Source organism: Bombyx mori, chromosome 15 (genome assembly GCF_030269925.1).
Source record: "Bombyx mori chromosome 15, ASM3026992v2".
Lineage (NCBI taxonomy): Eukaryota > Metazoa > Arthropoda > Insecta > Lepidoptera > Bombycidae > Bombyx > Bombyx mori.
In genome coordinates, this window is record NC_085121.1 from 12,177,367 (window position 1) to 12,192,214 (window position 14,848).

The 14,848-nt window shown below is 32.3% G+C and overlaps 2 protein-coding genes across 6 annotated transcripts; both read right to left on the minus strand.

Annotated features, from left to right (window-relative positions):
- Positions 1 to 2,164: 2,164 nt before the first annotated feature.
- LOC101736756 (ribonuclease H2 subunit B) lies at positions 2,165 to 5,222 on the minus strand. Its single transcript, XM_004924547.5, has 5 exons — positions 4,953 to 5,222; positions 4,666 to 4,875; positions 3,871 to 3,995; positions 3,291 to 3,465; positions 2,165 to 2,507 (listed from the first exon to the last, which is right to left on the minus strand). Exons 1-5 carry the CDS (start codon positions 5,044 to 5,046, stop codon positions 2,182 to 2,184), a joined length of 930 nt encoding a protein of 309 aa, XP_004924604.2. The 5' UTR covers positions 5,047 to 5,222; the 3' UTR covers positions 2,165 to 2,181.
- Positions 5,223 to 6,573: 1,351 nt separating this feature from the next.
- Positions 6,574 to 13,252, minus strand: LOC110386429 (copia protein). Of its 5 annotated transcripts, none has more exons than XM_021352665.3 (3): positions 12,449 to 12,588; positions 10,450 to 11,274; positions 6,574 to 10,352 (listed from the first exon to the last, which is right to left on the minus strand). In XM_021352665.3, exon 3 carries the CDS (start codon positions 9,982 to 9,984, stop codon positions 7,195 to 7,197), a length of 2,790 nt encoding a protein of 929 aa, XP_021208340.3. In that variant the 5' UTR covers positions 9,985 to 10,352; positions 10,450 to 11,274; positions 12,449 to 12,588; the 3' UTR covers positions 6,574 to 7,194. The 5 variants fall into 5 exon arrangements, with proteins under 5 accessions (XP_021208340.3, XP_062528654.1, XP_062528653.1 ...); XM_062672670.1 differs by having other exon boundaries at positions 6,574 to 10,370; XM_062672669.1 differs by lacking the exon at positions 12,449 to 12,588 and adding an exon at positions 13,152 to 13,252 and having other exon boundaries at positions 6,574 to 10,516.
- Positions 13,253 to 14,848: the final 1,596 nt, after the last annotated feature.

A 14,848-nucleotide genomic window follows, 5' to 3' on the forward strand; every position in this document is an offset into this window, starting at 1 on the left:
TTATTTTTATTGCTTAGATGGGTGGACAAGCTCACCTCCACCTCCACCTGGTGTTAAGTGATTACTGGAGCCCATAGACATCTACAACGTAAATGCGCCACCCTACTTGAGATATAAGTGCTAAGGTCTCAGTACAGTTACAACGGCTGTCCCACCCTTCAAACCGAAACGCATTACTGCTTAACGGCAGAAATAGGCGGGGTGGTGGTATCCACCCGCTTTGCTTCTTCACGCTGTCTTCATCACATCTAATCAAATAATACATACGGTACGGTAGTGTGTAGTTAAGTGTACAATCTATGATGTGTAGGTACCATAATATCTATTTCATCTCATCTCATTTCGTTTAATCCGGTCATGGTTCCCGTCGAACCCATCGCTTGCGACGAAGGGCTCGACGAGTAAATCAACCCACAGACACAGCCCACTGAGTTTCTGGCCGGATCTTCTCAGTGGGTCGCGTTTTCGATTCGGTGGTAAATTCTGCGAAGCATGGCTCTTGCTAGGGTTCGTGTTAGCAATGTCGTCAGGTTTGAGCCCCGTAAGTTTACCTACAAGTTAAGATTACGCTGAAATAGCCTCTAGCCTATCAGCATAGGTAGTAAAAAAAAAACGTTTAATTTCATACCAGTTGATTAATGTCGACGACTTATTGGTCTTAGTTACCAGGTTATAAAATCCTTAAAAAATATATTTATGATATTGTTTACATTATTGTATTGCTAAGTGTCACTAATGTTTTTATTGTTGTTGTTATTGTTATTTGTTGTTGTTGTAGTCCTAGGGTACCCTCCTGACTCCTGGTACATAAGGGCCATATTAAGTGTATAATCTATGAGTTGTCTCCACTTCACCCTGTCCAATTTATGATTTATAATGTCGACTAAAAAAAAAGAAAAAAGAGTTTCCGCGCGAAACAAATCTGTGTTACCGCTTAAAGTGAAAATAGAAATGCTTGATCGTTTACACCTTGGTGAGTCGTTTGCGTCCATATCACGTTCATTCAATGTCAACGAATCAACTGTACGATCGATAAAAAAATCCGAAGATAAAATAAGGTCTTCTATAGCTTCATATTCACTGTCAGCAAAAATTGTTCGTGATCCAGCAATAGAAAAAATGGAAGTGGCGTTGTCATTTTGGATTGAAGACTGCAACCAAAAAAGGGTGCCTCTGAGTGGTGCAATGGTCCGGGAGAAGGCGAAGCGTCTTTACGCACATTTTAAAGAACCTGATGGTAGGTGTGGTGGTGGTGAATGTACAGATGGAGGATTTCAAGCATCGGAAGGTTGGTTCAATAAATTTAAGGTGAGACAATCATTGCATAGCATTAACAGTGATGAAGAGCCTTCAACAAGCACAGGAAATGTAACTTTTAATTTAAAAAATCTTAGTGAAGGTTTAAGAATGGCAAATGAGCTTTGTGATTTCTTTATGAAAATTGATCCATCTATGGAACGAAGTCTTATTTTTAAAAAGCAAATTGCTAATGCCACTGCTGAATATCAGTCTGAATTGATGGAGCTTTTAAAAACTGCCAAGCAAGAAAAAATTACAAAATTATTTAATCCATTTCTGAAGCCTGAAGATAAAAAATAACCAATAAGGTCAAAAACTTAAATTAAAATCATTTTGTTATATAATTTTTGGTTTTTTATTTTGTAGCCTAGGAATGTGTCCCCTGTAATCCATACTCACTACCAACATATACTCTGTGAATAGAGCTTTTACTATAAAAAAAAAAATTCCCCCACTTATTCACTGGTAGCCTCAGGGGCTATTTTAGCTATGCACGGGCGGCACTCAGTGTAGGTATTGTTTATGTAATGTACCATACACGAATATCAAAATACATAAAATATATTCAACCTTTGAAATGGAACCAGATCAGAAAATCCTGAGTGGCCACATTCTATGATTTGGTTTTATTTTATCAACCTTTCTTATGTCACAGATATTTCATAAGTTACTATTATTAGATGATTATAACAATATAAAGTGAAAAAGAGCATTTTTAAAACAAAACCAATAGCCAAACTCCTAATTGAATGCCAGAACAGGTGTAAATTCCTACCAGTTTTAAATTAATCAAATTGTTTGAATTGTTTTTTAAAATATAGATGCAGCATGCAGCATAAAAGAAGAAGTTATTAAATAAGTTAAGTTTTTAGGTGGGATTGTTTATTTTTTTGTAAAAAAGGATGAAATTGTTTTCATTCCACTAGCTGCCTTCTGTCTTGCTTTTTCTTTTGCAGACAATGTCTTGTTCTTTTTGTTTTCTGTAAAACTTTGAGTGGACATACTTTCACTAACCACTTCTTCTAGAGAAGAGTTTTCTAATTTTATTTTTTTCGTGTTTTCATGTAAATCATTTATTTCAGATTTACGTTTCATTCCTATGGTCTCTATTAATTCTGGCCTAAAATTTAACCTTTTCTCCAAATTTTGTACAAATTCTTCTTGAAGATATTCTGATAGCAGTCCATGTGCGTATTTTAAGTAGAACTCTGAAATTAATTTTGTATTTCTTAAAATTTTGACAACAAATATCTGACTTAAAGATTTTAAAAAAATGATCATGTTGTAATAATCTCACGTTCCATGACGTAATATGGTAACTGGTGTCCATAAACACTACAACATAAATTTGGCAGATAAACACATACCACTCTGATATATTATTATGATAGTGCTTAAAGAGGGGTGAAAGGCTATTTGGTTTAAGTGACATTTTTATTTTATTGCTTAGGTGTGTGGACGAGCTCACAGCTCACCTGGTCTTAAGTGGTTACTAGAGCCCATAGACGCCCATAGACATCCACAACGTAAATGCGCCACCCACCTTGAGATATAAGTTCTAAGGCTCCAGTATAGTTACAACAGCTACCCCACCCATCAAACCGGAACGCATTCCTGCTTCAAGGCAGAAATAGGCAGTGTGTTGGTACCTATCCGTGTGGTCTCACAAGAGGTCCTACCACCATTAATTACGCAAATTATAATTTGCGTAATATAATTTTTTTATTCCTTCATCGTGGAAGTCAATCTCATCTTCACATCTTATCCTTGAGGCCACAACGACTTCATACCCGCCCGAGGTCAGAACCCGGTCAGAGTAAGGGGATTCTCGCAGTCAACACTACAACCAGACTCGCGGCGCCACTCCTAGTACGTCCAACCGACGGGTCGTCGAGGTGATAGTTGACGACCTACGGCGCCGGTCTCCGCGGCAGTTTAGATGACAAAGATCAACTTCTTTAACTTGTAGAGTATACTAGTCGTATTGGTACCTTCTTCAATTTCAACATTGTTTAAATTGCTAGAAACAAATGTCGCTGATACGGCTCCAGCTGTTACATGCAGATTTTTTTCTTTCAGTACTTTAGCAAGATTCCGGATCCTGTCCTCTAGCCATTTGTAGGTTTTTTCTTCATTATATTTGTATGCTTTCAACTCTACTGGACCCTACAAAATTTTTTCAATTTGATGTGGAAAAAAATTATAATAGTGCTAATAATCATAATAATGGTTTCTATTATATGTGTAATGTGAACCCATAAAGTACTACCAACTCACTCATTGCTACTGCGAACTGGACATGTATTTCAATTTAATGACAGTTATTTCACTACAATTAATTTTAATTCTGCTATCCATAAAAGCAACAGAATCAGAACAAATAAAAGTTGAGTAAACATGCAAGGGAGTTTACTGTTGATTCTGCTACATTCAATATAATGGTATTATGATCAAATTGATTAAGATTCAAAATCATGTGAACAAAAAATATAATTATTTTATATTTTTAAATATAATTATTTTATATTTTTAAGGTATTTATGTGGAAAATATATTTGATTGTTCATATACCTTACGGTCAGCTATTTTTTCCAGATCTTTCACAGTATTCACAATTTGATCATATCCCTTGTCAGATAGTAAATCCTCCAAAGGTACTGCTTTACTAGTGCATTGACTCTTCACTTTTGGAAGTACTGAAAGATGTAAAGGTATTAAAAAGAAATTGTCTGCATTCCGAATGTACTGAATTACTTAATTTTTTGCTTGGTTAAACTATATTTATTGGAAATTGGTGAATAATATTTCACTGAATTTTTAAAAGGAATTTGTGTTCACAAATAATCTTTCATTGAGGAAGGAATAATATCAAACCTGCCAAAAACATCAGATGTGCTGTTTGCAGGCTGTAGTGTATTCGTGAGGGTACTTGTTCTCCTTTTAATAATTAGGATTCCTAAGTACGGTTTGTATAAAAACAGATACACGGTGAACTGACTTGTTACCCAACACATATCAATGTGCTTAAGTTTATAATAAAATTTATTATTTAACATAATTATAGGGTATCCTGTAAATGACTGAATAATACTATTGAGATTTCAATCCCACATCAGAGGGTGATCACTATCATTTACTTTGTGATATCTATAAACTAAAGAAACCACTTATAACCAGATTGGCTACGAGTTTGCGACCACCCAGCCATATAAGTACATATTATATCAAAGCAAATAATGAATAATTGAAAAACTATTGTTTCAAATATGACATTAACTTCATTATTCAAGGTTTATAATCTGTATATGAAATAAAATGTATAAAATGATTAAGATGTGTTCAAATTAAAAAAAATACTATACTTACTTAAAAATAATGGATTTATCGGAGTCAAAATTTGCATACTAGGATCAGATTTTACTGTTTCTCCTATAAACCACGATCGATGTGGTTCGTTATATGTTACGACTTCAAATATTTTGTTGCTGACATCTTCCAAACAATATTTTGTTATTTTGCCAGTCGCTGGATGTGATAGATTGATAAATCGAAAATTCTTGTTTTGCAATAAGGACTCTGCATTATAAAGACTATTATTACAATTTATTAACGTAAATGACAAAAACAATTAACATACGTAGCGTTTTTATTACCTTTTGCAAGTAAAATCCACGTATTTTCCACGCGTTTAGCTATAGGTGTGTTTAACTGTTCCTTTGTTTTTAATTTATTTTGTGATCTAGTCATTTTTCTATATAAATTAGTTAAATCTTAATTAGTATCCACTGAATTTTTTACATTACAACTTAAACAAAATATCTAGTGAAAAAAAAATTATTTTAGGTTATGTCTGTTATGTTGTTGTTGTTACTTTTTTTAATTTTATGGCTTGGTAGCCTAGACCGTCTGTCTAGACATGTCTTATTTTAATTTATATTCTTATTTTTATGAAAAATTATAATATAGAGTGAAATGAAATGAAGATGATTAATTTGAGACTGTTGGACGGTTATCTTTTGAAGGGATTGGGTTCTGTAGGTGATGAGGGGCTATTTAAAAACACAACTGCTTCATTATAATTATATTGCAGATAGCTTTAACACTTTTACACCATTATACAATTTTTATCTTTATATTTTTTATAAAACTATTACATGTTTTTCATGCCGTGTCTAGATGAGAAGTAACTGACATTTTCTTACGAGAATACAATGATCTGTTTTTTAAAACATTTAAAATAATTCCAATATTCGAAATCTAATCAAGTGTCAAGTGTTGCCTGCCATTACATTTAATATACAAACTCCAACACACCCCCTCAACACTTGCACACATTTTTCTCCATCTATAATTTAATACCAAAAAAAAATAACGCTAACCTGACCTTCATAAATTAATTCTTTCCATACATACCTAAAAAACCTCACAACCACTTACATTCCGCCACTTCTACATAATCCCTCTCAATTCAACCAACAACTATTCATTCAACCTTTCAAACTTAATACTATCTTTAATGTCGCTACCTTTAATCCTTTCTTACTTCTCCAACTCCAATTCGATCAAAAATGTACTTTCATTCAACCATACAACCATTCAACCTTAACTTCCCTCTTGACTCACTATATAAAACCTTAACTATAATAGTCTAACTCCTTCTCGACTTCCTACATAAACTCTTCAAGTTTATTTAAAACTTTTAACGCCTTCTCAACCTCTTTACTTTAATAACCTTAAACGCCTTCTCAACCTCTTTACTTTAATAACCTTAAACGCCTTCTCAACCTCTTTACTTTAATAACCTTAAACGCCTTCTCAACCTCTTTAATAACCTTAAACGCCTTCTCAACCTCTTTAATAACCTTAAACGCCTTCTCAACCTCTTTAATAACCTTAAACGCCTTCTCAACCTCTTTAATAACCTTAAACGCCTTCTCGACTCTTTAACCCTTTAACTCCTTCTCGACTCTTTAACCTTTAACTCCTTCTCGACTCTTTAACCTTTAACTCCTTCTCGATTCTTTAACCTTTAACTCCTTCTCGACTCTTTAACCTTTAACTCCTTCTCGACTCTTTAACCTTTAACTCCTTCTTGACTCTATTACCTTTAAAACTCCTTCTCGACCTCTATAACCTTTAAGCTCCTACTTTTACCTTTAAACTCCTACTCGACTCTTTTACCTCTAAACTCCTTTAAACTCCTTTATCTCCTTCTCAACTTATTTAACGTCAATCTCCCTCTTAACTTCTTTAACCTTAATCACCTTCAACTCCACTCACAAACCACATAACTCATAACAAATAACCTCGCACAACTTCAACAAATTCAACATTTGAATTCACATCACACATACAAATCTTACATTATTCATACAACCTTCCATTAACTTTTGTTTTTCTCACTTCTTAAATTTTCTCACTTTTTGCACATATCCGTTCTATTATTTTAATATAACACAAAACAAAATTCCTAACATCTATTATAAAACAACAATAAAACAAAACTATAAAAGAGACTCAAAAGGATTTTAAAAAACGACTGTAAATATGTTTGTATCAAATAATGTGTACTTCCTCCACGGCTAGACTATCTATTGTATTTATAGTATAATTAATAAAAAAATATATATTTTTATGATCACCCCCTTAATTGTTTATGTCTGTTGAAAGAGAGCACCCCCTTAATTTTTGAATTATCCTTGTCTCTTTTTAGTTATATAAACTGTTGTATAAAACATTGAAATTCCCCTATAAAACTTACAAACTAAAAAAAAAAAAACAACCCATTTCCCCCGAAACACAATAAGTTCACTTTTGAAAATTAATATACTCCTATCTCACTATGACACTAGTTTCTTCTGACAGCTTTCAAACTTTATCCTGGGTAACTTTTCGTTAAAATATCCGCAATCTGTGACCCAGTTGGACAGTATTTAACTTTAATCTGGTTTTCATCAATCTTTTCTTTAAGGTAGTATATTTGACATCAATATGTTTGCTTCTTTTATTCATAATTCCTTTCTTCATAAGCCAAATCGCAGATTGGTTGTCAACTCGCATTTCAATATCCAAATTTTCATTCGTAATTTCTTTTACCAGGTCTCTAATATATAGCAGTTCCTTACAGCATTCTGCAGCAGCAATATACTCAGCTTCAGTGCTCGAAAGTGCCACAACTGATTGTTTTCTTGAGCTCCATGCAATTGGTCCACCATTCATCCAGATCACAAAACCAGAAGTACTTCGTCTCGTGTCAGGATCACCAGCGAAATCAGAATCACAAAAACCTCTCAATATATTGTCACCTTTACTGTAATGAATACCTTTTTCTTTTGAACTTTTAATAAACCTCAAAATATTTTTAACATTGTTTAAATCATTTAAATTTGGACTGTTTTGATGCCTTGAACAATAGCCTACGTGAAAACTAATGTCAGGTCTTGTTTTGTTTGAGAGATAAAGCAGAGAACCTACCATTTCTCTATATTCTTCATGCATTTTCTTATCGACTTTGACTGATGGATGTTGCTCCACCAAAATACTCGGGTAGTTGCAATCTCTCACATTGTTCATATTAAATTTTTGTAATAATTTCTCCGAATATTTTTGTTGATGTAATTTAATACCACTCTTTTCTGTCTCGATGTCTAAACCAATATAATTAGATACTTTCTCAGAAACCCTTAAATCAAATTCTTTTTTCAATTTATTTATAATTTCCTCTAAATCTTTCAAATTTTCGCCGATTATTATTCCGTCATCTACATAAATTCCTAAATAGATTCTTTTATTTTCTGTCATATCTAAAATGAATATACATTTATTTAATTTCAATTGTCTGAAACCAATTTCTGATAAAAATTCTGTAAAACGTATATTCCACATTAGGGGAGCCTGTTTTAAACCATATAAGCTTTTATTTAATTTGCATACTTTGCCCTCACAGTTATTGTAGCCTTTTGGAACCTTCATATATATTGTTTCCTTTAAATTTCCATGGAGAAACGCAGTCTTAATATCAAATTGTTTTAATTTTAACCCTTTATCAGCTGCAATGGACAATAAAATTCTCAAAGAAGTAGTGTCTATAACTGGACTATATGTTTCATCATAATCTATTTTATATTTTTGTTGAAAACCTCTAGCAACAAGTCTAGCTTTATATCTTCCGTCAGGTTTTACAGAAAAAATCCATTTACTTGTAACCAATTTTCTTCCTTCTGCCTCCTTCTTGTCAACTAAAGACCATGTATTATTTTCTTTTAAAGAATCCATTTCTTCTTTAATAGCTTTTAACCAGTTTTCTTTTTCTTTTGATTCAATTGCTTCCTCGAACGTTAATAAAGAGAATTCTCCGTCTTCCATTATGAAATCTTTGTATCTGTCTGGTGGTCTTCTGTTCCGCTGTGGTCTTCCAGTTCTTGTATTTTCTAAAACTTGTTCATTAATTCCTTCAGTATTTTCACTGTCAAGAAATTCTTCTCTTTCATCCATATCATCATTACTTCTTAAAGTCTCCACCAGATTTTCATTTGTTAATGGGCTATCATTTGTTCCATTTTCATTTGTTTCATTTGCATTTGTTCCTCTGTCATTTGTTTCACCTTCAATTGTTTCCTCTTCATTTGTTTCACTAAATATATCTGTTTCTTCAATATTTATGATTCTTCCTCTTTCTACTCGATTTTCATTTCTTCCTCTATTATTTTGCCTTATAACAACATCTTCTCGAACTTCATTAACTCCATTACTATTAATTCCTCTAAAATCACCTTCTCGAACTTCTCTGACTTCATCATCTGCACGATTATTTTCATTTGTGTTATTTCTATTAGTGTTCTCCCTTTCATCACCCCAAAGCCCATTAATTACTTCATTATCTTCTAAGTATCCACCTAGAATTCCTTGTTCTCCCTCATTAATTCTTACGTCCCTTGCTCGTATAATTTTTTGTTCATCTTCAACCCAAATTTTGTAACCGTTTCTAACGTAGCCAACCAGAATACCCTTTTTACAACGATCATCAAGCTTTTTTAGTCCAGAATTTATTTTAAAATATGTAGTTGAGCCAAATCTTCGAATATTTGAAACATCTGGTTTTATTCCAAACCACAATTCCGCAGGAGTTTTATTTTTTCCTTTTGTTGGACATCGGTTTAATAAGAAGCTAGCCGTTAGTAATGCTTCTCCCCAGAGATATTTGGGTACAGCTCCATCCAAAAGCAAGGCTCTCGTTTTCTCCATAAGAGTACGGTTCAGTCGCTCTGCTTTACCATTCAATTGCGGTGTGTATGGAATAGTTAAGTCCAGGACTATTCCTTTATTTTGACACCACGATATTAGACTATTGTTTGAATATTCAGTCCCATTATCACACCTAATCTTTTTTACTTTCAATCTAAAATGATTCTCCGCCAAAAATATAAATTGTTTTATTTTATCAAACACATCATTTTTCGACGATAAAAGGTAAACCGCGGAAAAATGAGTAAAATCATCCAGAAAGGTGACAAAATATTTATGGTTGTCCCAAGTGGGTAATTCAATTGGGCCGCAAAGATCGGTATGAACAATCTCTAAAGGAGATTTCGCTGCTATCCTTTCTTTTCCAAACGGATGCCTACACATTTTAGCCCTAACACAAATCTCACAAAAATTGTCCGAAAAATCTCCCTTAATTTTCATCCCCTTTAAAAATTTTGAAAAACGTTGTACTCCAGCAGCGTGACCAAAACGACGGTGCCATAAATCGCAGCTTTCAGTTATATGCACTTCTTTCTTAAACTGAACTCTTATCTGAACTTCATATAAGCCAATTTTATTTTTAATTCCGGTTAAAATAACCTTTCCTAATTTTTTAATAGTAACTTTATCATTTTCGAAAATTGCGGTGGCTCCATTGTCTGTTAAACAGCTCACTGAAATTAGGTTTCTAGATATTCCTGGTACATAAAGAACATTCTCGAATTTCCCGAAATCTGTATTAATATATCCGACCGCTGTTGCAACTAAATTTTCTTTATTTGCGCATTTAATTTCTACTTCTATGTCTTCTGTAAAATTTATGAATTCTTTACTTGAAAACATATGTGACGATGCTCCAGAATCAAATATAGCATTTATTTTAATAAATTTTGAATTACCACTTACCGAATTATATGTTCTACAAAATTGCTTTATATGCCCTTTCTTACTACACCTGGTACATATTTTGTTTCTATAGCACTCATCCGTACTATGTCCCGACTTGCCGCAGAGGTCGCATTTTTTATTTTTACAGAATCTTGCTATGTGCCCTGGTTTGTTGCAGATGAAACATCTCTTTTCGTTTCCTTTTAAAATTTCTCGGGATTCTATGATAGAATCTTCTTTGGTGAATTCCAATTCATTTTTAATTCTTCGGGTTAATTCGTCTAAATTTTTCTTTTCTACGTCTATATTGTTCCAAATTGATTTGAAAGTATTAAATTTTTCCGGTAATAAATTTAAAATTTTGTGCATAAATGTTTGTTCTGAAATTTTGTTCTCTTTACTAGTGATTTCAAACTGTATGTTTTGTAATTTATTTATATCTTCTAATATGTTTCCTGAATATTGCATCTCGAAAAAATTCATTACGTGTTTTATATCTTGTCCTTGTATATTATAATCATACATAAAATCTAATTTTTCAAAAATTTCTATAATTGTTTCCAAATTAATTACATAATGTAAATATTTTTCTTCAATATAACTAAATATTATAAATTTCCCCTTATTTTCCAATTTTTCCTCATTTTTACCGTCTATTTTTATACCCTTTGTATCCAGCAATAATTTAATTAGCATTCTCCAAGCTTTATAATTATCCTTATTTGTGAAAGGTTTTATCTTTATTGAATCCATGTTTGGTTGCTATGAATATTCGTATATAAACAGTTTGGTTTCCACGGTTATATTGTCGTCTTTTAAACAGCAAAATATAATAAATATTACCTTTTAAATTTGTTCTGGGCCCATAACCTGTTGGACGGTTATCTTTTGAAGGGATTGGGTTCTGTAGGTGATGAGGGGCTATTTAAAAACACAACTGCTTCATTATAATTATATTGCAGATAGCTTTAACACTTTTACACCATTATACAATTTTTATCTTTATATTTTTTATAAAACTATTACATGTTTTTCATGCCGTGTCTAGATGAGAAGTAACTGACATTTTCTTACGAGAATACAATGATCTGTTTTTTAAAACATTTAAAATAATTCCAATATTCGAAATCTAATCAAGTGTCAAGTGTTGCCTGCCATTACATTTAATATACAAACTCCAACAGAGACATTAGTCAACTGGGATGAAATTAAATGAAATAAGATGAGATGATATGGGATGAAATATAATCTCAGTAAAATGGTGATAATTTACTGAGTACATTTTTAGTGGACTTTTTGGAGGATCCCAAGAAGTTACGTCCAGCGGCTTTGTTTAATTTTCCCACATTTGTGCATTTTCACAGATATGAAACAGTTAATAAACTACCGTTATTACACATTAAAAACTGAAGAAACACTAAATAGACAAAATAAAACAAATTACACAACTTCACTCCTCGCGTTCCCGCCAAAAAGTCTGTTGTTGTTTTGTTTGATTTGATCCTTTCACTGACGCAGGGATCTTAGCCGATCAGTCGAATACTTTGAAACCATCTATTGTAATTGTTGGAGTTTGTATATTAAATGTAATGGCAGGCAACACTTGACACTTGATTAGATTTCGAATATTGGAATTATTTTAAATGTTTTAAAAAACAGATCATTGTATTCTCGTAAGAAAATGTCAGTTACTTCTCATCTAGACACGGCATGAAAAACATGTAATAGTTTCATTAAAAAAATATAAAGATAATAATTGTATAATGGTGTAAAAGTGTTCAAGCAATCTGCAATATAATTATAATGAAGCAGTTGTGTTTTTAAATAGCCCCTCATCACCTACAGAACCCAATCCCCTCAAATTTAACCGTCCAACAGGTTATGGGCCCAGAACAAATTTAAAAGGTAATATTTATTATATTTTGCTGTTTAAAAGACGACATTATAACCGTGGAAACCAAATTGTTTATATACGAATATTCATAGCAACCAAACATGGATTCAATAAAGATAAAACCTTTCACAAATAAGGATAATTATAAAGCTTGGAGAATGCTAATTAAATTATTGCTGGATACAAAGGGTATAAAAATAGACGGTAAAAATGAGGAAAAATTGGAAAATAAGGGGAAATTTATAATATTTAGTTATATTGAAGAAAAATATTTACATTATGTAATTAATTTGGAAACAATTATAGAAATTTTTGAAAAATTAGATTTTATGTATGATTATAATATACAAGGACAAGATATAAAACACGTAATGAATTTTTTCGAGATGCAATATTCAGGCAACATATTAGAAGATATAAATAAATTACAAAACATACAGTTTGAAATAACTAGTAAAGAGAACAAAATTTCAGAACAAACATTTATGCACAAAATTTTAAATTTATTACCGGAAAAATTTAATACTTTCAAATCAATTTGGAACAATATAGACGTAGAAAAGAAAAATTTAGACGAATTAACCCGAAGAATTAAAAATGAATTGGAATTCACCAAAGAAGATTCTATCATAGAATCCCGAGAAATTTTAAAAGGAAACGAAAAGAGATGTTTCATCTGCAACAAACCAGGGCACATAGCAAGATTCTGTAAAAATAAAAAATGCGACCTCTGCGGCAAGTCGGGACATAGTACGGATGAGTGCTATAGAAACAAAATATGTACCAGGTGTAGTAAGAAAGGGCATATAAAGCAATTTTGTAGAACATATAATTCGGTAAGTGGTAATTCAAAATTTATTAAAATAAATGCTATATTTGATTCTGGAGCATCGTCACATATGTTTTCAAGTAAAGAATTCATAAATTTTACAGAAGACATAGAAGTAGAAATTAAATGCGCAAATAAAGAAAATTTAGTTGCAACAGCGGTCGGATATATTAATACAGATTTCGGGAAATTCGAGAATGTTCTTTATGTACCAGGAATATCTAGAAACCTAATTTCAGTGAGCTGTTTAACAGACAATGGAGCCACCGCAATTTTCGAAAATGATAAAGTTACTATTAAAAAATTAGGAAAGGTTATTTTAACCGGAATTAAAAATAAAATTGGCTTATATGAAGTTCAGATAAGAGTTCAGTTTAAGAAAGAAGTGCATATAACTGAAAGCTGCGATTTATGGCACCGTCGTTTTGGTCACGCTGCTGGAGTACAACGTTTTTCAAAATTTTTAAAGGGGATGAAAATTAAGGGAGATTTTTCGGACAATTTTTGTGAGATTTGTGTTAGGGCTAAAATGTGTAGGCATCCGTTTGGAAAAGAAAGGATAGCAGCGAAATCTCCTTTAGAGATTGTTCATACCGATCTTTGCGGCCCAATTGAATTACCCACTTGGGACAACCATAAATATTTTGTCACCTTTCTGGATGATTTTACTCATTTTTCCGCGGTTTACCTTTTATCGTCGAAAAATGATGTGTTTGATAAAATAAAACAATTTATATTTTTGGCGGAGAATCATTTTAGATTGAAAGTAAAAAAGATTAGGTGTGATAATGGGACTGAATATTCAAACAATAGTCTAATATCGTGGTGTCAAAATAAAGGAATAGTCCTGGACTTAACTATTCCATACACACCGCAATTGAATGGTAAAGCAGAGCGACTGAACCGTACTCTTATGGAGAAAACGAGAGCCTTGCTTTTGGATGGAGCTGTACCCAAATATCTCTGGGGAGAAGCATTACTAACGGCTAGCTTCTTATTAAACCGATGTCCAACAAAAGGAAAAAATAAAACTCCTGCGGAATTGTGGTTTGGAATAAAACCAGATGTTTCAAATATTCGAAGATTTGGCTCAACTACATATTTTAAAATAAATTCTGGACTAAAAAAGCTTGATGATCGTTGTAAAAAGGGTATTCTGGTTGGCTACGTTAGAAACGGTTACAAAATTTGGGTTGAAGATGAACAAAAAATTATACGAGCAAGGGATGTAAGAATTAATGAGGGAGAACAAGGAATTCTAGGTGGATACTTAGAAGATAATGAAGTAATTAATGGGCTTTGGGGTGATGAAAGGGAGAACACTAATAGAAATAACACAAATGAAAATAATCGTGCAGATGATGAAGTCAGAGAAGTTCGAGAAGGTGATTTTAGAGGAATTAATAGTAATGGAGTTAATGAAGTTCGAGAAGATGTTGTTATAAGGCAAAATAATAGAGGAAGAAATGAAAATCGAGTAGAAAGAGGAAGAATCATAAATATTGAAGAAACAGATATATTTAGTGAAACAAATGAAGAGGAAACAATTGAAGGTGAAACAAATGACAGAGGAACAAATGCAAATGAAACAAATGAAAATGGAACAAATGATAGCCCATTAACAAATGAAAATCTGGTGGAGACTTTAAGAAGTAATGATGATATGGATGAAAGAGAAGAATTTCTTGACAGTG